The sequence below is a fragment of the Carcharhinus amblyrhynchos genome, chromosome 19 (genome assembly GCF_965287045.1).
Source record: "Carcharhinus amblyrhynchos chromosome 19, sCarAmb.v2.hapA, whole genome shotgun sequence".
Lineage (NCBI taxonomy): Eukaryota > Metazoa > Chordata > Chondrichthyes > Carcharhiniformes > Carcharhinidae > Carcharhinus > Carcharhinus amblyrhynchos.
Window position 1 is genome coordinate 43,798,159 of NC_137342.1, and position 23,681 is coordinate 43,821,839.

Below are 23,681 nucleotides of genomic sequence, written 5' to 3' on the forward strand. Positions count from 1 at the left end.
CGACGTTGCCACATCAGTGTCATGCCAGGCTTCAGGTCCCAGTGGACAATCCCGAAACAATGGACTCTTTCGGTGCAGCCATGGGACTCACTAGTTTGCGGACTCAAGCATCAGAGAGTTGGGAGGGGAAATCTTTTCGATTTCAGCCCCTCAGATATTGTTTATTTTCCTTTAACGGTATCCCTCAAACCTCTCCGCCATCTAGGAAGACAAACGCAGCAGGACACGGCAGGGAAAAAATTTCCCACTTCCGCCTACCCCTCCAAGTCACACTGCATCCAAACTGGGACATAAAAATGGCCAACCCTGGTGACTCACCATTCTCAAGGGAAATTAGGGTCGGGTAACACATGATGGTGATGTCTATGTTGCGAGACTGAATTTAAAAAAAAATTTTGCGAACGTGATATAACCATTTCTCACCCGATGGGCGCAAACTAAAATGTGACACACAGTACAAGGGAAGAAACAAGTGGGAAAACAACATATTTTCACATTAGCAACACCTTATTGTCAAGTCTTTTCTGATGATTATGTGCAGGGATGGGCATCTGGGAATTAGGCAATTTGGTGACATCTGTTATGCGGAAACAAGCATGAAGCTTTCTTGCACAATGCAATGATTACGCTGATAGTCAGATGTCCCTGCTTCCCTTCATCGAATGTATGAGGTAAATATTGGGCAGGATTTTCCAGCCCCACCGTGACGAGTTTCCCCACGGTGGATCCGGTGAGCCAACCAAAAAGCCGTCAGCATCGGAGGGACTGGAAGATCCTGCTGGTGGGCAGGGCTGGAAAATTCTGGCCATTGATAATCCGCTGATTTCAGCTGTCATGTCCCTGTGACACGTGGAGATCGTAAACCGTTTAAGTCAAATCTTACCTTCTTGTTTCTGAAAACAAAGTGGACCTTGTCGAACCAAAAGATGGCCGCTACAGATCACCTGATTCACAAGTTTCTGGAAATTTCCCACAGCAGTTACAAGACAAAAGCACAACCTTCATCCTTTTCAAGTTTCACACCTCTCATTGTAAAGACACATTAAAATGAACAAAACCAGGGACTAGTGGCTGATCTCTTTCCAAAGCTTCATCCTCTAACAAAATTCACTTTACTTGCAGAGACACTAAAAGCTACCACCCGTCTCCCAAGGTGAACAATAGATTTTGACCAGAGGCTTGGAAACTTCTTATTAATGGACATCACAAGACCTAAGCTTCTGGCCTTTGGGAAGTTTTAATTTTGTATCTCCAGGCTCGCAGCTCAGTTTTAAAATCTAGCCTGCAAACATCATGGCAGGACTCCAGGCTGACCAATAGCTTGCACCAAGTCTGAGCCTCCTCAAAGCCTGTTTCTCTGGAAGATCCTTGCCATTGGCTGCTGCCAAGCAGATCAAGTCTCTGAATATCAATCTTATCTCACTGCACCATCTTCAACCTTGATGGAATTCATGCAAATTCTGCTTCAGCTAGCTGAACCCACCTGAACGGTATCTCCTCCATGAAGAAACCCTTCCTGGACTCCAACATTCTGGACTCATGTGAACTGATATCATAATCTGTGGTGCTTTTTCTTTTAAATTCGCCATAATTGAAAAACTCCTCTTTCCAACTGTCTTATTGCGTGTTTGTATGTGCGAACATGTGTGCACGTGTATGCATGTATGTATGCATGTGTGCATGCATGTGTGTGTACATGCATGTGTGTGTGCGTGTGTATATGTGTGTGTATGTATGTGTATGTGTGCATGTGTATATATGACGTTGCGACAATCCCCCAGATTTGAATATATGAATAAATTATACTTCTGAGTTAAGGCTAAAGATATCTTTCTCAAAGTTACTTTAACAATTGACCTCACAAAAAGAGCAATAGGGGAGAAACATGCCACAGTCCATTTCAAAAATTTAAACACCTGTTTACTGACAGAGGGTGAGAAAATAAAGAAATTTTGAGTTTTGCCTCCATCTCCTATCCCTGACACAAGAAACATCGGATTTTTACGTCATTTGATAAGATGAAATGACTTCACAATTCGTAATTGGAAAAGAAACCTGCATTTAATCAGATGAGGGAACATCTGTGAATAATAAACCCTTGAAAGCAAGTCACAGTGCGTGGTGTTGCCCATATCCCAGTCTGCACCAAGTTCAGCTTATCCATCACCTCTGACCTTGTGCATCTACATTGACCCTCAGTTCCTGAGGTTTGTGGTTTAAAATTGTCATTATGTACAAATCCCTCCATAGCCTCACCCACCCCTCACTCTGTAACCTCTTCCAGCCTCACAAACCTCGAAGGATTTGGCATTCCTCTGGATTCGGCATTCCTCTGGATTCCTACATACCCCACTATTCAATTCCATCACCATGCCTTCAGGAAGATAAAAATTAGAAGCAGAATTAGGCCATTCAGTCACTTGAGCCTGCTCTGCCATTCAGTCAGATCATGGCTGATCTCTCCCTCATTTCAAATCTCCCTCCCTACTTGTTCCCCTTTAACCCATTTTTTAATCAGAAATATATTTATCTCCTTCTTTAAATCATTTAATGATTCACACTCCACTGTGCTACGGGGCAGCGAGTTCCACAAGCTCACCACCCTCTGCGAGAAGTAGTTCCTCCTCATTTCAATTATAAATCTACTGCCGCTTAACCTATACCTGTGACCTCTTATTCTCAAAACATTTGGTCTACATTTACCTTATCAATCCCTTTTAGTATGTTATATCCCTCAATCAGTTTCCCTCTCATCCTTCTAAACTCCTTAGAGTACAAGCCCAAACAGTTTAATCTCTCCTCGTACATCAACCCCTTCATCCCCAGAATCAATCTGGTGAACCTCTTCTGAACCCTCTCCAATGCCACCATATCCTTCCTCAAATAAGGAAACCAAAACTGGACACAATACTCCGGATGTGGTCTCACCAATACTCTGTACAATTGCAACAACACTTCTCTACTTTTATACTCCAGTCCTTTTGCAATAAATGCTAGCATCCCATTTGCTTTTTTAATTACCCGCTGCACCTGCATACCGAATTTCTGCGATTCATGAATCATAGAACCAACACAGTGCAGAAGGAGGCCATTCAGCCCATTGAGTCTGCACCGACAACAATCCCACCCAGGCCCTACCCCAATATCCCTACATATTTACCCATTAATCCCTCTAACCTACACATCTCAGGCCTCTAAGAGGCAATTATTTTTAGCATGGCCAATCAACTTAACCCACAAATCTTTGGACTGTGGGAAGAAACAGGAGCATCTAGAGGAAAGCCACACAGACACAAGGAGAATGTGCAAACTCCACCCAGACACCCAGATCCCTCTGCCCAGACACATTTTGAATCTGCTTTCCATTTAGGTAATAAATTGCCTTTCTATTTTTTCTGCCAAAATGGACAACCTCACACTTATCCACCTGCCAAACTCAGCTACATAAATCCTCTAATTCTGGAATGACCTCCTTGGCTCTTTATGTCCCTCCAACCTTCTCTCCTTTAAGATGTTCCTTCAAATCCACCTTTCAAATAAGCTTCCAGCCACGTCTCCCAACATCTCCTTCTTCACCTCAGTGTTAACTTTTGGCTGAAAAAATACTTTGTGATGTTTCCCTCTGTTAACATCGATCAAACTCCTGTTCTGACAAAGAGTGTTCCCTCAAAATAAACCAGGACAGAAGGACAAGAAGTTTGGATTCACTTGGAGAAAAGGAAAGCAAATTTAGGACCATTCTCAGCAAATTATTCTGCAAACAATGACTAATTAATACACTCAACTAGGGTGGCAGATGAAAAAAAAATCCAGAAGTCATTTGAGTGACACTTGGTCAGTGGCTGGCTGTGACCATGTTTTATACGTGAATGAACTAAGTTGCAGTGACTAGTTTACCTCAGCTGTATTTATCTTGTGACCTTCAGAAATATCACTGAGGAAATCAGCAGGGCGTACAAGGCCTTGGAACTGGAAAAAATCAACTGCGTGATGAGAGACTGAATAGACTGGGAATACACTCACTGGAATTCAGAAGAATGAGGGGAGATCTTATAGAGACATATAAGATTATGAAGGGAACAGACAAGATAGAAGCAGGGAGTTTGTTTCCACTGGTGGATGAAACGAGAACTAGGGGGCACGGCCTCAAAATAAGGGGAAGCAGATTTAGGATTGAGTTGAGGAGAAACTTCTTCACACAAAGGGTTATGAATCTGTGGAATTCCCTGCCCAGTGAAGCAGTTGAGGCTACCTCGTTGAATGTTTTTAAGACAAGGATAGATACATTTTTGACCAGTGAAGGAATTAAGGGTTATGGTGAGCGGGTAGGTAAGTGGGGCTGAGTCCATGAAAATATCAGCTTTGATCATATTGAATAGCGGAGCAGGCTTGAGAGGACAGATGGCCAACTCCTGCTCCTATTTCGTATGTTCTTTGCTGGTTCTACAGATCCCTGCGCTCCCTCTCAACTTACAAGGCAACCAAAATTCCATTCTTCCAATATAACATAGATTGACTGAAATAACTCTTCAGAAGCCATTGTCTCTTCATCAGATTCCCTTTATTTACAAGCTTATCTCCACTCATAAGAGTGCTTCAAGGACAAAGTCAAAATCCAGAGTGTCAGTAGATCTGATATCCTTCGTTATATACACAGGTGAGGCTCCCTGATTGGATAGGCAATTGTTATCTCAATCAGGGAGCTCATACTCCCAGAGGCCCACCTCATGGGCCTTGGTGAGGTCATAACACATAGCAATGTCTCCAAAGGGACCTTGTATTTCACATTCCCAATTCAAACCAAAAAGGACTGGTGCATCAGACTGAGAAACATAGCATTTAGTTTCACTAAAGAGAAATCATGGCCTTACCTTTGTAATGATCCAGTTATCTCTGGGCTGCTCTGCCTGCAAAAGAGAAACAAGACAATGAATTGAGGGAAAAATATCTCATGGGTAGTTTCCACACTATTGCCGTGCCTAGCGATTCCCTTATTGCCACTTTCCACTATGGCCTTGACCATGGTGGAAAGTCTTTATGTGTGACTGCAGCTCAATGAATGTTGGCAGGCTATCTGACCATGAGTCATTGAGCCTGTTTCCCTTCTTTCCCAACATCCAAACAAGTCCTTTTCAGCCAGAAGGCACTAACTGGGATGGGAACCCTCCCTCACTATTTCCCTTTCTAATCCAGCATTGCTGTGGCCTTTAGTAGTGACACAGGCCTTGATCAGTGAGCGTAACGGACATCAGTGCTTCAACCTTCCTGGGCTACACACCACAGGAAAAGGTGTAGGCCACCTGGCCCATTGAGGCTGCCCTATCAATATATATGGTGACAGAGTGGTTAGCACTGCTGCCTCACAGCGCTAGGGACCCAGGTTCGATTCCCGGCGTGGGTCACTGTCTGTGTGGAGTCTGCACGTTCTCCCTGTGTCTGCGTGGGTTTCTTCTGGGTGCTCTGGTTTCCTCCCACAATTAGGTGCACTGACCATGCTAAATTCTCCGTCAGTGTATCCAAACAGGGTGTGGCTACTAGAGGATTTTCACACTAACTTCATTGCAGTGTTAACGTAGGCTGACTTGTGGCATTAATAAACTTTAGTATCACACAGAGCTGTGCCTTTGAAATCATCCAGCGTGCTTGTCCATCCATTCAGGGACAATGAAAGTTAATGTACAGCAATGTGTGCACCGGTGATGGGGTGACCTGCAGTGCAACATCATATAAAGCCTCCATTCCCACCGCCTGCATACTGCAATTATCATCGCTTCTTGCTCTGACCTTTCAACATCGGGTCATCGTGTTGAGACATGTATCTCACACCTGTTCTCCACTCCTGTTACAAACAGTTCAATAAAATCTTGATAAGGTAGCAACAGAATCCAATCTGCTGGCTTTGCCTGCTTACAATAAGTCCATTTTAAATTTAAAGACAATAGTTTTAGCCTCTCTTGAAGCTATTGTTTCATGCTGGGGTCTGGTCTCCACAGGTATTGTTTTTGCCTGGCACCTCACCAATTCCAGAGTGTGGCTGGGCAGTAATGCATTTTGATAAAATATCATATTATATATTAGTTAGCAAAATTGAGAATCCATGGAATAAAAAGCACAGTTGCAATATAAATGCAAAACTGGTTAATAGATAGAAAATGGAGTTGTGCAAAATATCTTTCGGTCTTATTTGTACTCAATCCCTCCAGTTTAAGAAGTTCAGGAGACCATCCACTTTATTAACTGTCCTGTCACCTTCATAGAGTTATACACAAACACTATCATTCAACACCCCTTTTTAAAATTACATTAGTTTGTATTGTCTCTCCTTACTTTTCCATCCAAAATGTACCACCTCAGACCTTTCTGCTTTGCCTCTCTGAAGTTTCCAAACTATCTTCCTCGCTGTTCTCTAAACTTAAGCTGTGTGTCATCTGCAAATTTCAAAATTGCCCCATCAACTCATCAATGTACATCAAAACTACAAAGGGTCGTGAATGAAGTCCAGTCCATCATGCAAACGAACTTCCCATTCACTGACTACACTTCCCAATGCCTCAGTAAAGCAGCCAGCATAACCAAGGACCTCACGCACTCCGGACATTCTCTCTTCCACCTTCTTCCATCAGGAAAAAGATACAAAAGTCTGAGAACACGTATCAACTGACATAAAAACAGCTTCTTCCCTGCTGCCATCAGGCTTTAAAGTTTATTTATTAGTGGCATGAATAGGCTGACAATAACACTGCACTGAAGTTACTGTGAAAATCCCCTAGATGCCGCACTCTGGTCCCTGTTTGGGTACACCAAGAGAGAATTTAGCATGATCAATGCACCTCACCAGCACGTCTTTTGGACTGTGGAAGGAAACCGGAGCACCCGGCGGAAACCCACACAAACACGGGGAGAATGTGCAGACTCCACACAGACAGTGGCCCAAGCTGGGAATTGAACCCAGGTCCTTGGTGCTGCGAGGCAGCAGTGCTAACTTTTGAATGGACCTATTATATATTAAGCTGATCCTATTCTACATCCTATCTGTAACTGCAACACTATATTCTGCACCCTCTCCTTTCCTTCTCCGCTATGTACTCTATGAATGCTATGTTTTTTGCGCAAGAAACAATACTTTTTATGTATCCCAATACACAGGACAATAATAAATCAAATCAGTTCAAAACAGCAATGGAGACAGATTTACAGTAATAATCCTCAAAGATTCAGTATTTGGACCATTGCTTTTATGCAAAGCATGCAAATGAGCTCCGAGTTAATCATCTTATCCACAGGATGGTATCCATGCTTATGAAGCACCACAGTGTCCCTCTCCGATACATGTTCCAGGTCTGCAGTGGGCTTGGAACCCACAACCTTCTGAGTCAAGTGTGCCATCAACCGGACCAAACTCACACTGGGTAATAAGAGCAGAGTTTCAAGGTTATCAATTTGCTGCCACTTCCTGTAGGGAAGAGAAGGCGAGGCAATGCGCTGTGATGAAAATGTGATTCCCTACAGAAAAACCAGCAGGCAAGTAATCTTGGCAGTGAGAGAGACAGAGAGAGTCTTAGGGTCATGGTATTTACTGAGTTGCTCAGCTCGCAGGGGGGGTGAAAAAAATTAAGGAGCAGAGAGGAAGCAACGTTTTGGTTCACATAGAGATGGATTTAAAGTGTTTTCTTTCACTAGAGGCAAACAACATTTGACATTTATAGAGCCATTCTTTTCCTCCTGAGCTTTCAAATTTGACACATATCATTTTGTTAGATAAAGAGTATCAAGAGATAGAGGTAGAGTTTATACATGAACTCATTGAATGACGGGCTGAATGGTCTACTCCCACTTCTTTGTTACTAAACAGTTGTGACTGGGAGGCCTCTCCTAGGAGGTCAGGCTCCATTTGTCCCCCTAACCTCTGATCCATCTCATTGCTGGCAAAAAGGGTTGGATGTGGGCCAAAAGGGAAGTGCAAAGCACAAAGGAGACATGTCCTCTCTCTGTCTGATCCCAAAAGCCTATCTCATTGTCGGGGTCATCCATTGTGTACCATGTGCCCTTGAAGGGGGAGGGAATATGAATTACATGTGGGAGGACTTTGGTGTTGCAGGGAGCGCATTGGTGTTGTGGGAGGGGGCATGGGCGGTGGGAGGATGGAAAGAGTCACAAAATCCACTTGGAAGCGGGGCTCTTTCTCCTCTCTTGCCCACTGTGAGACAGGAAGAATGATCAGAGAGCCACGTGGATGGAGGGAAGTCCTGGTCAGGGCTGAGAGAAACAGGTTCACTACCTGCAGCTCTCACGCTCCCTGTTCCCATCCTACTACATTCTGGGGCAAGATCACAGGGCAATATTTTACTCTAAATGTCTTCATTTTCAAGATTCTTTCGGTCAGTTGCATCGAGTTCCTACAGTGCAAAAGGAGGCTATTCAGTCCATTGGGCCCCCCTCCCCACCATCCTATCCCCATAGCCCTGTACATTAACCACGGCTAATCCATTTAACATATTCAGAGGCATTGGCCGGGAGTTCACCACTTTGCCCGCCCCAGAATGAGCGTGGGTGAGGCTCGCAGAACGGCATTCTCTGTTGGCCTTGGACGGACGAGGTGATAAAATTCCGGCAATTGGCTTTGCATACGAGGCGCGGTAAAGAAACTCAAATGGTATTCTTGTCATTGAAGACTCACTAAAGTTAAAGCTTATTTATTAGTTACAAGTAAGGCTTACATTAACACGATGAAGTTACTGTGAAATTCCCCTTGTCTGTTAGGGTCAATGCACCTAAACCAGCACGCCTTTCAGATTGTGGGAGGAAACCCACGCAGACATGGGGAGAACATGCAGACTCCGCACAGGCAGTGACCCAAGCCTGGAATCAAACCCGGGTCCCTGACACTGCGAGGCAGCGGTGCTAACCACTGTGTCCTGCCTGCTCGAGGCTCGTAAAATTTTGCCAGAGGTCCCTCCCCCCCCCCCGCCCGATTCTGGGGCGGGCAAAGTGGTAAAATTCCAACCAATGTCTCAAATATGTTAGGTGGATTAGCCATGGTAAATGTACATTTCAAACATTCACCACTCTTTGAGTGAAGAAATTCCCCCTCAACGCAGTGGTGCATCTGTGGAATTTGCTTCCGTCAAAAGAAGTTGAAGCCAAAATGTTGTGTGATTTCAAAAAGAAATTAGATACAGCCTTTGGAAATAGAGGGATGAAGGGATATGGGGGGATGGCAGGATGTTGCCTGGATTGAGAGGCATGCCTTATGAAGATAGGTTGAGGGAGCTAGATCTCTTCTCCCTGGAGAGACGAAGATTGAGAGGTGACCTGATAGAGGTTTATAAAATGTTGAGGGGTATGGATAGAGTGGATTCTCGGAGGCTATTTCCCAGGGCTGAAATGGTCGCTACGAGGGGACACAGGTTTAAGGTGCTGGGGAACAGGTACAGGGGAGATGTTAGGGGTAAGTTTTTCACTCAAAGGGTGGTGAGTGAGTGGAATCGGCTGCCGTCAGTGGTGGTACAGACAAACTCACTGGGGTCTTTTAAGAGACTTCTGGATGAGTACATGGGATTTAATGGGATTGAGAGTTATAGTAGGCCTGGTAGGTATGGATTTAATTGGCGCAACTTGTGGGCCGAAGGGCCTGTTTGTGCCGTAGTGTTCTATGATCAGGATATTGAATTTGATGATCAGCCGTGATCAAAATTAATGGTGGAGCAGGCTGGAAGGGCAGAATGGCCTACTTCCACTTCTAGTTTCTATACTCTATACATTAAATGGCTTGTCCCTTATTCTGAGATTGCGTTCCCTAATTCTAGGCATGTGTGTGTATGTGTGCACGCTTGTGTGTGTTATCTATGTATGTATTCACTTCTGCTATGAGTTCTGAATGGATTAAGGCTTCATTTTCTGGAACAAATGTTCTCAAGGACAATGGGGACCAGACACTTCAGTTATAATGTACAAGCCTGTACATCTCTTTGGTGAAAATAACAAAATGAAGCCAGTAGTCTGTTCCGAAGAACAGAACTGAGGGACTGTAAAAAAATTTAAAATGTCTGCCTGAGCATTCAAAAGAGAAAAATATATCAGAATGGAGCATCAGGTTCTAACATCCTGGAAGCCCATCATTAAGGGAGAGCTGCAGGCCTGATAAATATTACGAAGTGATAAGGGAGGATGAGGAATAAGAGTGAATCAGATTAACAAACAAGCGAGCACTGTAGAAGAACCGCACCTGCGCAAGGATATTTTGGCCCTGGAGGGAGTGCAGAGGAGGTTTACTAGGCTGATACCGGAGTTGAGGGGATTGAGCTATGAGGAGAGGCTGAATAAACTAGGCTTGTACTCGTTAGAGTTTAGAAGAATGAGGGGAGATCTCATTGAGACGTATAAGATGATGAATGGGATGGATAGGATAGAGGTGGAGAGACTCTTCCCGCTCAAAAAAGACAGTAGGACTAGGGGGCACAGCCTCAAGATAAAGGGGAGGCGGTTTAGAACGGAGTTGAGGAGGAACTTCTTCACTCAAAGGGTGATGAATCTCTGGAATTCTCTGCCCGTTGAAGTGGTGGAGGCTGCCTCGCTAAATATTTTTAAGAAGCGGGTTGATGGGTTCTTGATAAGAGAGGGGATTAAGGGTTATGGGGAGAGGGCGGGAAAGTGGAACTGAGCCACGACAGATCAGCCATGATCTTATTGAATGGCGGGGCAGGCTCGAAGGGCAAGATGGCCTACTCCTGCTCCTATTTCCTATTTCTTATGTAAATAGCATTTTGGTCCAAGCGTGCCAGCATTTAGACTCCATATGAGCCTCCTTCCAACCTACATTATCTAAGTCCATCAGCAGAAGCTTTTATTCCTTTTGCCCTCGTGTGTGTATCTATCCTTGACATACTTCTATGCACGTTGAAGTCAACTGGTTGTGTCTCCCTCTGGACATTCTTCTCTTGTGCCTTCCAAATTGAAAAGACCTGTCGCACACATGCTTCTCCTTTGACTGGTATCTGCCTTATGTTGAAAGTCAGATTCTTTGCAAAATCACCTCTGACACCTCCTGGGGCGGTACGATGGCACAGTGGTTCACACTGCTGCCTCACAGCGCCAGGGACCCAAGTTCAATTTCAGCCTAGGATGACTATCTATGTGGAGTTTGCATGTTCTCCCTGTGTCTGAGTGGGTTTCCTCCAGGTGCTCTGGTTTCCTCCCACAGTCCAAAGATGTGTGGGTTAGGTGGGTTGGCCATGCTAATTGCCCCTTAGTGTCAGGGGCAGTAGCAGGGTAAAAACGTGGGGTTAGGGGGATGGGGCCTGGGTAGGATTGTGGTGAGTGCTGACTTGATAGGCCAAATGGCCTCCTACTATACTGTCGGGATTCTATAATTGAGTGAAGACCTCGGAACAGTGAAACTCTTTTATGTCCTTCAATCTGCTCCTTCCTGCAGCTTGTGAAATTTACTCACTTGTCTTGTCTTTTCAACCTCACGTGACATCCTGCACTCTGAGTTCTGGCTAATATTTATCCCTCAGCTAACATCACCGCAGCAGATTATCTGGTCAGTGGCCTGGAACTTGCTGTGATAATGATGATGAAACTGTCACCGTTTTTCCTCCACTGACTCTTAACAGCAACTTGAGGATTTCAGACATACAGAATTCTGCCAAAATCTGGAAGTTGCCATCAATGAATCCGACCTCTTCCATAGGCGTGTTCTCAAGATTCCCACAAATTGTGACCTCTCTCGCAATCAGGATTAGTGAGGATATCCACTCTAAAGCTAGGAATCTAACTGTAAAATTCTGGAAAAGAGGTGTAAACGAGTTTTTGCCTCCTGTCCATTGACTCCATCTATACTTCCCACTGCCTCGGAAAAGCAGCCGGCATAACTAAGGACCCCATGCATCATGGAGCTACCTGCTTCCAACTTCTTCTGTCGGGAAAAAGATACAAAAGTCTGAGGTTATGTATCAACCATCTCAAGAGCAGACTCTTCCTTGCTACAGTCAGACTTTTGAATGGACCTATCTTGCAATAAGTTGTTCTTTCTCTACACTCTAGCAATGACTGTAAGACTACATTCTGCACTCTCTCCTTTCCTTCTCTATGAACGGCATGTTTTGTCTGTATAGCACGCAAGAAACAACACTTTTCACTGTATTCTAATACATGTGACAATAAAAAAACTGATCAAAAATCAAATCAAATCACACTAACATTATAAATAAACAGCCCATTTACCTCAACAAAGCTAATTTTAAAATAATGTGGAATATCAAATTTCTCCGTGACCATTTTAAATGCACGCTTCTTCCTCTTTTGTGAAAAAATTGTTTCTCTTCATCTCAGCCGCTATCTTAATGCAGTTGAACATTTATTTTGTTATCTGCTAATTGAATTCCAGGATTTTAATTGATTTTAACTTTTTGGTTTGCTACATGTGACTGCTTCAGTTTGATTGGTTGACTCCATGCATGTTGACATCAGTGCTGCTATGCATCAAGATTTGGCGCCTGACGTAAACTGCTGCTGCTGAGAAAGAAAATTGTCCATCATAGAGATTGCTGGACTTTCACGGGCAGTTTTCTTCAAGGTCTTCCAAGTCTCAGTGCCTGGAAGCTGGCTGTTTGCAAAATGGCACCTACATTACAACAGTGGCGATACTTGAAAAGTACTTCAAATGACTACACAACACTTTGGGGTGACACAGCAGTTAAGAAATACCGGGGTTTAGCGTGAGTGGTCTCACTGAACGGCAGAGCAGACTCAAATGCTGTGCGGCGGCCTACATCTGCTCCTGTTTCATGGGAGCTTATAAGGGCGACACGATGGCACAGTGGTTAGCGCTGCTGCCTCACAGCGCCAGGGACCCGGATTCGATTCCAGCCTTGGGTGACTGTCTGTCCGGAGACTGCAAGTTCTCCCCATGTCTGTGTGGGTTTCCCCTGGGTGTTCTGGTTTCCTCCCACAGTCTGAAAGATGTGCTGGTTAGGTACACTAGCCGTGATAAAATGCCCCCCGTTGTACTCAAACAGGTGCCAGAGTGTGGCAACTAGGGGATTTTCACAGTAACTTAACTGCAGTGTTAATTTAAGCCTACTTGTCACACAAATAAATAAAATGAACTCCCTGGGTGGAATTTTACTGGCACATCCACCCAAGGTTCGTACGATCCCTCCCGAGGCCAACGAAGAATGCCGTTCTCCAAGCCTCGCCCACCTCCAGAATCAGGACAGGTGTGCCGGTAACATTCCGGCTCCTGTGTCTGTGTGGGTTTTCTCCGGTTGCTCCAAGTTTTCTCCCACACGCGAAAGAGCCCCTAAATGCCCCTTGGTGTTAGAGGGACTAGCACGGTACACAACATAAGAAATAGGAGCAGGAGTAGGCCATCTAGCCCTTCGAGCCTGCCCCGCCATTCAATAAGATCATGGCTGATCTGAAGTGGATCAGCTCCACTTTCCCGCTTTCTCCCCATAACCCTTAATTCCCCAGTCTATCAGAAATGGTAAATATGTGGAGTTACGGGGATGTATGGGTCTGGGTGGGATTGTTGTTGGAGCAGGCTAAATGGGCTGAATGGCCTCTTTCTGCACTGTAATGATTCTATGATTTCTATGTTATGACTTGAGTCTTTCTTTCCTCATTCTTTTACTCATCCACGTTTCTAGGTACCCTCAACCCAACCAGTGATATTTGAGGTTTGGAATATTTATCTACCCTTTGTTCCATCTGTTTCTTATTTATGAGCAATATTCCGATACAGCTATCATGCTTTTGAAATTCAGCGCCGCAGAGTGGTTCCAGAGGTTACTCTCATCATAAAATGATGATCAAACATCGCTGTACTGTCACCATTTTATAGATTACTTGAGATCCTAGCCACTAAAGTATATATGTGTTCTCTTAGCTTCCACAGGTAAACACTTCCAGGCTTATTCTTCAAAGTGAATAACAAGTGAAAGGTCTTCATTATTCTTGTGGTAAACTGGAATAAATATTTTACAAAGCAGGACAAGTTGCACGGTTGAGATCAACACACGAACTTGGATAAGTAATGTAGCTGGACTACACTGCCACATCATCTCCTTTCACACTGAGTCTTGGCTAGAGCTAAATGTTCCCATTTCAATGATCACAACCCATTACTGGCCACATAGAACTATACATGAAGTATTTCATGATATTTTTGAACGTGAGGCCCATAAGTTAACATTTGCTTTTTCACCCTCACTTTGCTGATCTGCATTACCCCATTTTTGATAAGCAATGGAAATGGTCAAGATCTTCAAGTTTTTAGGTGTCCAGATCACCAACAACCCTGGAGCCTCCATGCCGACGCTATAGTTAAGAAAGCCTGCCAACGCCTCCACTTTCTCAGGAGGCTAAAGAAATTTGGCACATCCACTATGACTCTCATCGATTTTTACAGATGCTCCATAGAAAGCATTCTTTCTGGTTGTGTCACAGCTTGGTACGGCTCCTGCTCTGACCAAACCACAAGAAACTACAAAGGGTCATGAATGTGGCCCAATCCATCATGCAAACCAGCCTCCCATCTATTGACGCCAACTACACTTCCCACTATCTCGGAAAAGTAGCCAGCGTAATTAAGGACACCACACATCCCAGACATTCTCTCTTCCACCATTTTCCATTGAGAAAAAGATACAAAAGCCGGAGGTCACGTACCAACCAACTCAAGGACAGCTTCTTCCCTGCTGCCATCAGACTTCTGAATGGAGTTACTTGAAATTAAGTTGATTTTCCTTTACACCCTAACTAGGACTGTAACACTATACTCTGCACTACCTCCTTTCCTTCTCCCCATGTACTCTATGAACAGTATGCTTTGAATATATAGTGTGTGATAAACCATACTTTCACCATATCATAATACATGTGACAATATTAAATCAAAGCAACCACTGGCTGTTATGACCGATATTATGACATGGGCAGCACGGTGGCACAGTGATTAGCACTGCTGCCTCACAGTGCCAGGGATCCGGGTTCGATTCCTGGCTTGGGCCACTATCTGTGCAGAGTTGCACATTCTCCTCATGTCTGCGTGGGTTTCCTCCGGGTGCTCCAGTTTCCTCCCACTGTCTGAAAGGCGTGCTGGTTAGGTGCAGCTGCCATGCCAAACTCTTCCTCAGTGTGTCCCAACAAGTGCCGGACTATGGTGAATAGGGGATTTTCACAGTAACTTCATTGCAGTGTTAATGTAAGCCCACTTGTGACACTAATAAATAAATAAGATGAACTCTCTGTATTTGCCTGTTAATTAAGCCTCCTTGTGACAATAATAAATAAATATATGGTTTACACATTTATCTACTTTTAAAATTAGCAAGGGGAGATACAAATGTAACCCCGAGGGTCCGATTGTATCAACAAGGAAAACTTGGTAAAGTCAGGCGTGAGGTGAGTACTGCGATCTGCGCCTGCCTCCGCGCCAGTTCCCCCCTTTACCCAGGTCCGAAAATGGTTGCGATTGGGACGTGCCCAAAACAGGTATCACAACCATTTAAAAGCATTTACATGCATTTAAGTTGACTTAATGGGCTGTACGCCCAATCTTACCGGCACTTCCCCCTTAACCCCTGTGTTCGCCAACCAGAATCGGCACGAAACAGACATGCTCCACAAGAGTGCAATTAGGGCGCTCCAGTTAATGCCAAATGTCCGACGGCTCTGCTTGAGATGGGGGGGGGGAGCAGTGTGGGGGGTTGGGGGGGAGCGGGTAAGGTGGGATCCGCTGCCACTCTGCCTGAGATCAACGAGGGGGAAGGGCCCGCGATCGGTCTGGGTGGCGAAGGGGGATAACGGGGTCAGTAATATGGGGGGGGGTGTGGTGGTGGTGGTGGGGTAATGTCTGTGGGGGTCAGGGAGAGCCATTATCTGGCCTGAGAGGAATGTTGTAGAGATGCCAGCATTGGACTGGGGTAAACACAGTAAGAAGTCTCACAACAGCAGGTTTTAAGTCCAACTAAGATAGCAATCTGGGATTACTATCAAATAAACTGACGGGGCTTAAACCTGGTGTTGTGAGACTTCTTACTGAGAGGAATGTGGCACATACTATCATGTTTTTTTCTGCGCATGTGCAGTTGGAGGCTCCAACTGGGGCTGCAGGATTTCGGGTACGTTAAGCCCCACCCACAGGCTTCTGCAGCACATTTCGGAATTGCTGATATTATTTCAGGCAGAGTGGATGGGTCTAAAAATCAGATCTGAAACACTCCCAGTTTCAAGTCTGCCCAGCACTTAGAATCAAAATGGTAAAACAGGGCCCTAATAGACTGCTGTGAGCAATGTAGAAATGTTCCCAATCGCTCGCACCCCTATGTGTCCTGTGACAGTCTAGATGTAACTGAAGTACCTTTTACACCTCACATTCGAAATCCGATGGTAACGATCCACAAAAACACAGTGATAAATTGAATTGTGTTTGAACCAGCTTCACACCCAATTAAAGTCCAAAATCAGCAGCTCCTGTGGTATTTTATGGCTGATGCTATCCTAGCCCCGCGGGAGCATGTGCTTTAACTGGGACCTTAACTCGAGACACTGATGAACATAACAACACTTCAGGGTTACTGGTGTGGTCACTGCATGACCCTAATTTCAGGACTTGCGTTTACCAATTCTTGAAGCTACGAGGGATTTCCCAGAGGGGAGAAACAGATATCCATTAAGGTCAGAAAGTCGACCATTAATCTTTGGTACATTCTGACTCTCAAGCCATGAAGCAGTGATATTCGAGGTTTGGAATGCCTGTGTTCCATGTGTATTTTATTGATGACTAACATTCTGACTGCAGCTACTGTGTGCTTTCTAAGAAGCTCAACACCTGAACAAGTGGCCTCAGAGGTTACACTTGTTATAAAATGATGATCAAACATTGCTGCAGTGTTTTTATTTTATATTTGCCTTGGTGACTCGGATCGCAAGTAATCTATGTGTTCCATTCTCCGAGCTTCTTATGCGCAAACTCTTCCAGGCTTCATTCTTCAAACTGAATTAAAAGTGAAAGACCTTCATTATTCTTGTGTCAAACTGAAATAAATATTTTACAAAACAAGTTGGATGGTTCAGAGCAATATTGCATGATTTAAACAATCTGGCCCCAAAGGCTCTGAACCCTTCTGAATATAAAGTATATCCTCCATGTATATGCCATGTACACATTGAGGGGGAGGCACAACAGCTGCTTTACGGCCTCTGGTCTTCAGGAAGGAACACAAAGGGCGGCACAGCTAAACTCTCTTCAGATCTTTAATCTTATTCTTTCCCTGAAGGGGCTGCGAAACACTGGCACGGTGACACAGTGGTGAGCATTGCTGCCTCCGAGCGCCAGGGACTCGGGTTCGATTCCCAGCTCAGGTCACTGTCTGTGTGGTGTTTGCACAATCTCCCCGTGTCGGCATGGGTTTCCTCCGGATGCTCCAGTTTCCTCCCACAATCCAAAGGTGTGCGGGTTAGGTTGATTGGCCGTGCTAAATTGTCCTTCAGTGTCAGGGGGATTAGTAGGGGAAATATGTGGGGTTGTGGGAATAGGGCCTGCGTGGGATTATGCTCGGTGCAGACTCGATGGGCTGAATGGCCTCCTTCTGTACTGTAGGGATTCTATGAATTCCCCCATTCTGGCACAGCACTTCTTTTTGTTCACAGGCATTCAGTGCCCATCCCTAACTACTATCGAGAAGGCAGTGGTGTGCTGCCTTCTTGAACTGCTGCAACCCATGTGGTATAGGCATCCAAAGTATTGTTAGGAAGGATTCGATGTACCGATAGGAACAGTGACATAGTTCTAAGTCAGGGCAGTGTGCGGCTTGGAGGAGAATTTGTGGGTGACGATATTCTCATATGTGGTAGCGGTTACTTCAGGGTGGTAGAGGTTACAAGCACGGAAGGCACTGTCAAAAGAGCCTCAGTGAGTTGCACTGTTGCCACCGTGGGCCGGTGCTGGAAGGAATTGATGTTCAAGGTGGTGTGTAGGGTACCAATCAAGTGGGCTGCTGTGTCCTGGATGATGTTGAGCTTCCTGAATGTTCTTGGGGGTGGGGGTACGATATGCCAGTGATTACTGTTGGGGAAATGGGGCGGGGGGGTGTTGTTCAGGAGGGAGGGAGGGAGCCCCTGGGAATGACATGGTGGGGTGGGGTGGAAGGGCAGCAGCAGAGAGAGGGTGAGGAGGAAGGTTACTTTTTGGTCTGAGTGGGCTTTACTGGCTGGTTTATCTCCCACCCCTCAAAATTATCATAGAATAGAATCCCTACAGTACAGAAGGAGGCCATTTGGCCCATTGAGACTGCACCAGTCACAATGTCACCCAGGGCCTATCCCCTTAACCCCATGCATTTTTCAAACTGGAGGCCTGTGACCAGCAGTGTGCCTCAAGGATTGGTGCTGGGCCCACTGTTATTTGTCATTTATATTAATGATTTGGATGAGAATATACGGAGCATAGTTAGTAAGTTTGCAGATGACACCAAGATAGATGGCATGGTGGACAGTGAGAAAGGTTATCTCCAATTGCAGTGGGATCTTGATCAATTGGGCCAATAGACTGACGAATGGCAGATGGAGTTTAATTTAGACAAATGCAAGGTGATGCATTTTGGTAGATTGAACCAGGGCAGGACTTAGTTAATGGTAGGGCGTTGGGGAGAGTTACAGAACAAAGAGATCTGGGGGTACATGTTCATAGCTCCTTGAAAGTGGAGTCACAGGTGGACAGAGTGGTGAAGAAGGCATTCGGCATGCTTGGTTCCATTGCTCAGAACATTGAATCCAGGAGTTGGGACATCTTGTTGGAGTTGTACAAGACATTGGTAAAGCCGCACTTGGAATACTGTATGCAATTCTGGTCACCCTATTGTAGAAAGAATATTATTAAACTAGAAAGAGTGCAAAAAAGATTTAGTAGGATGTTATGGGACTTGATGGATTGAGTTGTAAGGAGAGGCTGGATAGACTGGGACTTCTTGTCTGGAGTGTAGAAAGCTGAGGGATGATGTTATAGAGGTCTATAAGATAATGAGGGGCACAGATCAGCTAGATAGTCAGTATCTTTTCCCAAAGGTAGGGGAGTCTAAAACAAGAGGGCGTAGGCTTAGGTGAGAGGGGGGAGATACCAAAATGTCCAGAGAGCCAATTTTGTCACTCAGAGGGTTGTGAGTATCTGGAATAAGTTGCCAGAGGTAGTAGTAAAGGCAGGTACAATTTTATGTTTTAAAAAGCATTTAGATAGTTACGTGGGTACGATGGGTATAGAGGGATATTGGTCAAATGCAGGCAATTGGGATTAGTTTAGGGGTTTTAAAAAAAAGGGCGGTGTGGACAAGTTGGGCCGAAGGGCTTATTTCCATGCTATAAACCTCTACGACTCTATTTTAACCTAGCTAGTACCCCTGACACTAAGGAGCAATTTAGCATGGCCAATCCACCTAGCCCGCACATCTTTGGAGTGTGGGAGGAAACTGGAGCACCCGGAGGAAACCCACACGGGCACAGGGAGAATGTGGAAACTCCACACCAACAATGACCCCAGCTGGGAATTGAACCCAGGTCCCTGGCGCTGTGAGGCAGCAATGCTAACCACTGTGCCACCATGCTGCACCTTTGGGATGAAACACACCCCCTTTTTTTTGACAAAGTGCCCAAAGATTTGGCAAGACAACATGTCCGTTTCCCTGAAGAGAAACACAGCGATTGTCAGTCAGAGCCTGACACTTGGGAGAGAACAAATGATGGATGGATAAATTAGTTGATTAAAAAATCCTTATGCTGTCAGGTATCGAATTGTGATGACGATATAAATAAAACAGTGGATCATAAATTGGAATCTTTGAAAAAAATGACTGCACATTTCTGAACATTGTGGTATACAAATAATTACAACACATTGCAAAATGCAGATCTTAACCCACAGATTAAAACTGAAAAGGCCCACTTCATACAGCACTTTGTATTAAACTTCATGAATCATATATTGTCAGGGTTGAGTTCATTAAATTCTCAATCATTTACCACACACAGAGCTCACTGAGGCCAAGCATGCTTGGAAGAGATTTAACCAGTCCCATTCCCCCTGCCTTTACTCATACTCCTTCAGCTGTTTATTTTTCAAATACTTTTTAAAGATTATTAAGGACTCTACTTCAACCACTCTTTGGTGAGTCATTAATAACTCATCTGCCTAAGAAAATTACCCAAAATAATTCCCTGCGGATTTTACGGATAATGATCTTAAATTTGTGTCCTCTGATGACAGACTCACAGCCGCTAGAAATAGATTTTAACTCGCTTTCTTAATTCTGTCCTTCACCTTGTCTGAATGGAAAGGGCTGAGTTTTCAAAGTCTTACTTCAAGACGATATTCTGGTATCATCTTCTCCATAATCTGGGCATCCTTTCCAAAATGGAGCACAATATTCAAACTCTAGCATAAGTAAAGAGGTATACTGCTTCTTTCGTCTGATTTATTCATTTTTCATTCATTCATTGAACATGGGCATCGCTGGCTGGCCAGCATTTATGGCCCATCCCTAGTTGCCGTTGGAGAGCACTTGAGAGTCAACCACATTGCTGTGGCTCTGGAGTCACATGTAGGCCAGACCAGGTACGGATGGCAGATTTCCTTCCCTGAAGGACATTAGAGAACCAGATGGGTTTTTCAGGACAATTGACAATGGTTTCATGGTCATCAGCAGATTCTGAATTCCAGATACTTTTCATTGAATTCAAATTCCACCATCTCAGGTCCCCAGAACATTAGCTGAGTTTCTGGGTTAATATTAGTTATTATTGTCACATGTATTAGTTCACAGTGAAAAGTATTGTTTCTTGAGTGCTATACAGACAAAGCATACATGTTAGAGTCATAGCTAGCGTGTAGAGAAGGATGAATTTAGTGTAAGGTAGGTCCATTCAAAAGTCTGATGGCACCAGGGAAGAAGCTGTTCTTTAGTGGGTTGGTACATGACCTCAGACTTTTGTATCTTTTTACCGACGGAAGATGATGAAAGAGAATATGTCTGGGGTGTGCGGGGTCTTTAATTATGTTGGCTTTTCCAAGGCAGTGGCAAATGTAGACAGAGTCAATGGATGGAATGCTGGTTTGCGTTACGGACTGGGCTACGTTCACAACTCATTGTAGTTTCTTGCGGTCTTGTGCAGAGCAGGAGCCTTACCAAGCTATGATACAACCAGGAAGAATGCTTCCTGTGGCGCATCTGTAAAAGTTGGTGAGAGTCGTAGAAGATGTGCCAAATTTCCTTAGTCTTCCGAGAAAGCAGAGGCGTGAGTGGGCTTTCTTAACTGTAGTGACAACTTGCTCTCCTGAGTGGGTCAGGGAGCCACTCCTCACACATATGAAGTGAGACAGCTAAACAGGTGTACCACGCAACCAAGAGGCGGTAAAACTAATCCCATTCCAACTATCACCAGGCAGGAAACAATGGATAGCAAGTGGCCACCTGATCAGGGATGCTCAGACCAACAACCCAGCCTTTTGGCTAAGATCGAGGGTCAGGTCAAGCACAAGATGGGGTGCAGTGCCTTCTCTTGTCAGCTTGGCTGTTGTTTGTCTCTCTCTTGAGGGGGCCTTGAATTGGATTCAATTGGATTTTGAATTTGGGGTTTGGAGCGAGGAAGGAATGGATTTGGGCTTGCCCAGTCCACTCTGAACATTGCCTTTGTAATTTTAAGAATGGGTTAAAAAAAATTAACAAAAGACAGTGAGGGCATCTGCAAACTCAACCACTGGGGGATCTCAAACTTACCCGAAGGACTTTCAACTGACTACATTTGATTATTGACTGTGCCTCCATTGATTTCCTTTTTTGAATGCTTTGTACTCAGGCCTGTGGAAGTGGAAAGTTAATTGCCGCTAATTGTTTCTGCAATAGCAGGTGGTTCGTGCACCGAATGCAAGGACAGCCATCAGAAATGAATAACTGTGCCTCTTTGTTCAAATTGGTACCTTTTCTCTTCTGAAGTTACTTGACAGCTGTGTACAGAAGCTGCAGTTCAGCGAGAAGGTGCAGTGGCCTGGATGAATTTGCACAGCGTGTCAACGCTCTTGCTGTGGTGGGTAACAGACAAGAGTGGAGCCACCACCTCACTCGCACCTGTCCAGAGGAGCCCTCCTCTCTCGCCAGCATCACCCACTCCGACGACAGGTTTGATGATCCTTGCAAGCAGCTATAAATACCGCAGCTGCTTCGAGTCTCGTGACTTCTGAGTACTTACTGCTGAGAAGCTAATCTCTCAGATCAGGTGGCGGGCAAACTCTATCGTGGAACTTCTCTTTTCCTTCAATGAACCGGAATAATCGTTCCACAACTGACACGTCTTCCAGGGAGAAACAATTTCAGCGGAAAGCGAAGCTTCATGGAGGAGAACGCACTCACGTCTCTGGAACTCTCTCCCTCAAAAGGCAGTGGGAGCAGAGTCTTTAGATATTTTTAAGGCTGAGTTTGGTGGATTTTCAATTAACAAGGGGGTGAAAAATTACTGGGAATGTGGGGTTGACATTATACTCAGGTCAGCCCCGATCTTATTGAATGTCAGAGCAGGTTCGAGGGACTGGCTGGCCTGAGAACAAAGAGCGAAGAAAACTACAGTACAGGAACAGGCCTTTTGGCCTGGTAAACCTGCACCAAACATGTTTCCCACCTGAACTAAAACCCCCTACCCTTCTGTGGACCTCATTCCCACCCTATTCATGTATTTGTCCCGGCGCCCCTTAGAAGTCACTATTGTATTTACTCCTGCTCTTCATTAGCCTGCATACATCTTCCTGTTGGGAGCGTAACTGCCAGTAATAAGCTGCACTTCAGTCGTGCTTCTAGTTGGCAGCGGGCCCTCTAGCCGGGAACACCACTCACACAAGCCTCAACTGGTAACATCAATTTTCTGGTCGTTACATCTAATGGATGACAGAGACTATGAGCCTGGAGGGAAGACCAATTTAGAACCATCGAATTTGTTGGCTTTGTTAGTCAACCACAAAATACAAACACTCTCAATGGTATCAATGCAACACCACTCACTCATTACAGTGTTAATCGAAAACAGCTTCTTCCCTGCTGCCGTCAGACTTTTGAGTGGACCTACCTCGCATCAAGTTGATCTTTCTCTACACCCTATCTATTACTGTAACACTACCTTCCCCACTCTCTCCTTTCCTTCTCTAAGTACGGTTTGCTTTGTCTGTATAGTGCGCAAACAATACTTTTCACTGTATATTAACACATGCGACAATAATAAACCAAATCATACGATACTGACTCACAATGAGATTAACAAACACTTTGAATATTTATTATAGATGCCAGCCCCACTAGGCTGTGGTACCAACCATCTCATGCACAATACTCCAGATGTGGTCTCACCAATACCCTGTACAACTGAAGTATAATCTCCCTACTTTTTTAACTAATTCACCTCACAATGAATGATAACATTCTATTAGCTTTCCGATACTTGCTGTATCAGTATGCTAGTCTTTTGTGATTCATACATTAGGACATCCAGATCCCTCTGCATCCTCTCACCATTTAGACAATAAGTTTTTTCATTCCTCCTGCCAAAATGGACAGTTTCACTGTTGCCCATACAATACTCCATTTGCCAGATCTTTGCCTACTCATTTAACCTATGTCTCCTTGTTGCTTCCTTAGATCCTC

At 44.7% G+C, this 23,681-nt stretch overlaps 1 protein-coding gene across 13 annotated transcripts in view; it reads right to left on the minus strand.

Moving 5' to 3' along the window:
• Nucleotides 1–23,681, minus strand: part of celf2 (cugbp, Elav-like family member 2) — a 614,034-nt gene that overhangs the window by 507,267 nt on the left and 83,086 nt on the right. For all 13 annotated transcript variants that reach the window (XM_080207682.1, XM_080207689.1, XM_080207685.1 and 10 more), the window contains one exon: nucleotides 4,872–4,907. Coding sequence is in view for 10 of the 13 variants with exons in the window: in XM_080207689.1 (XP_080063815.1) it covers nucleotides 4,872–4,907 (36 nt within the window). In the remaining 3 variants the exon portion in view is untranslated. The remainder of the gene's footprint in view (nucleotides 1–4,871; nucleotides 4,908–23,681) is intronic.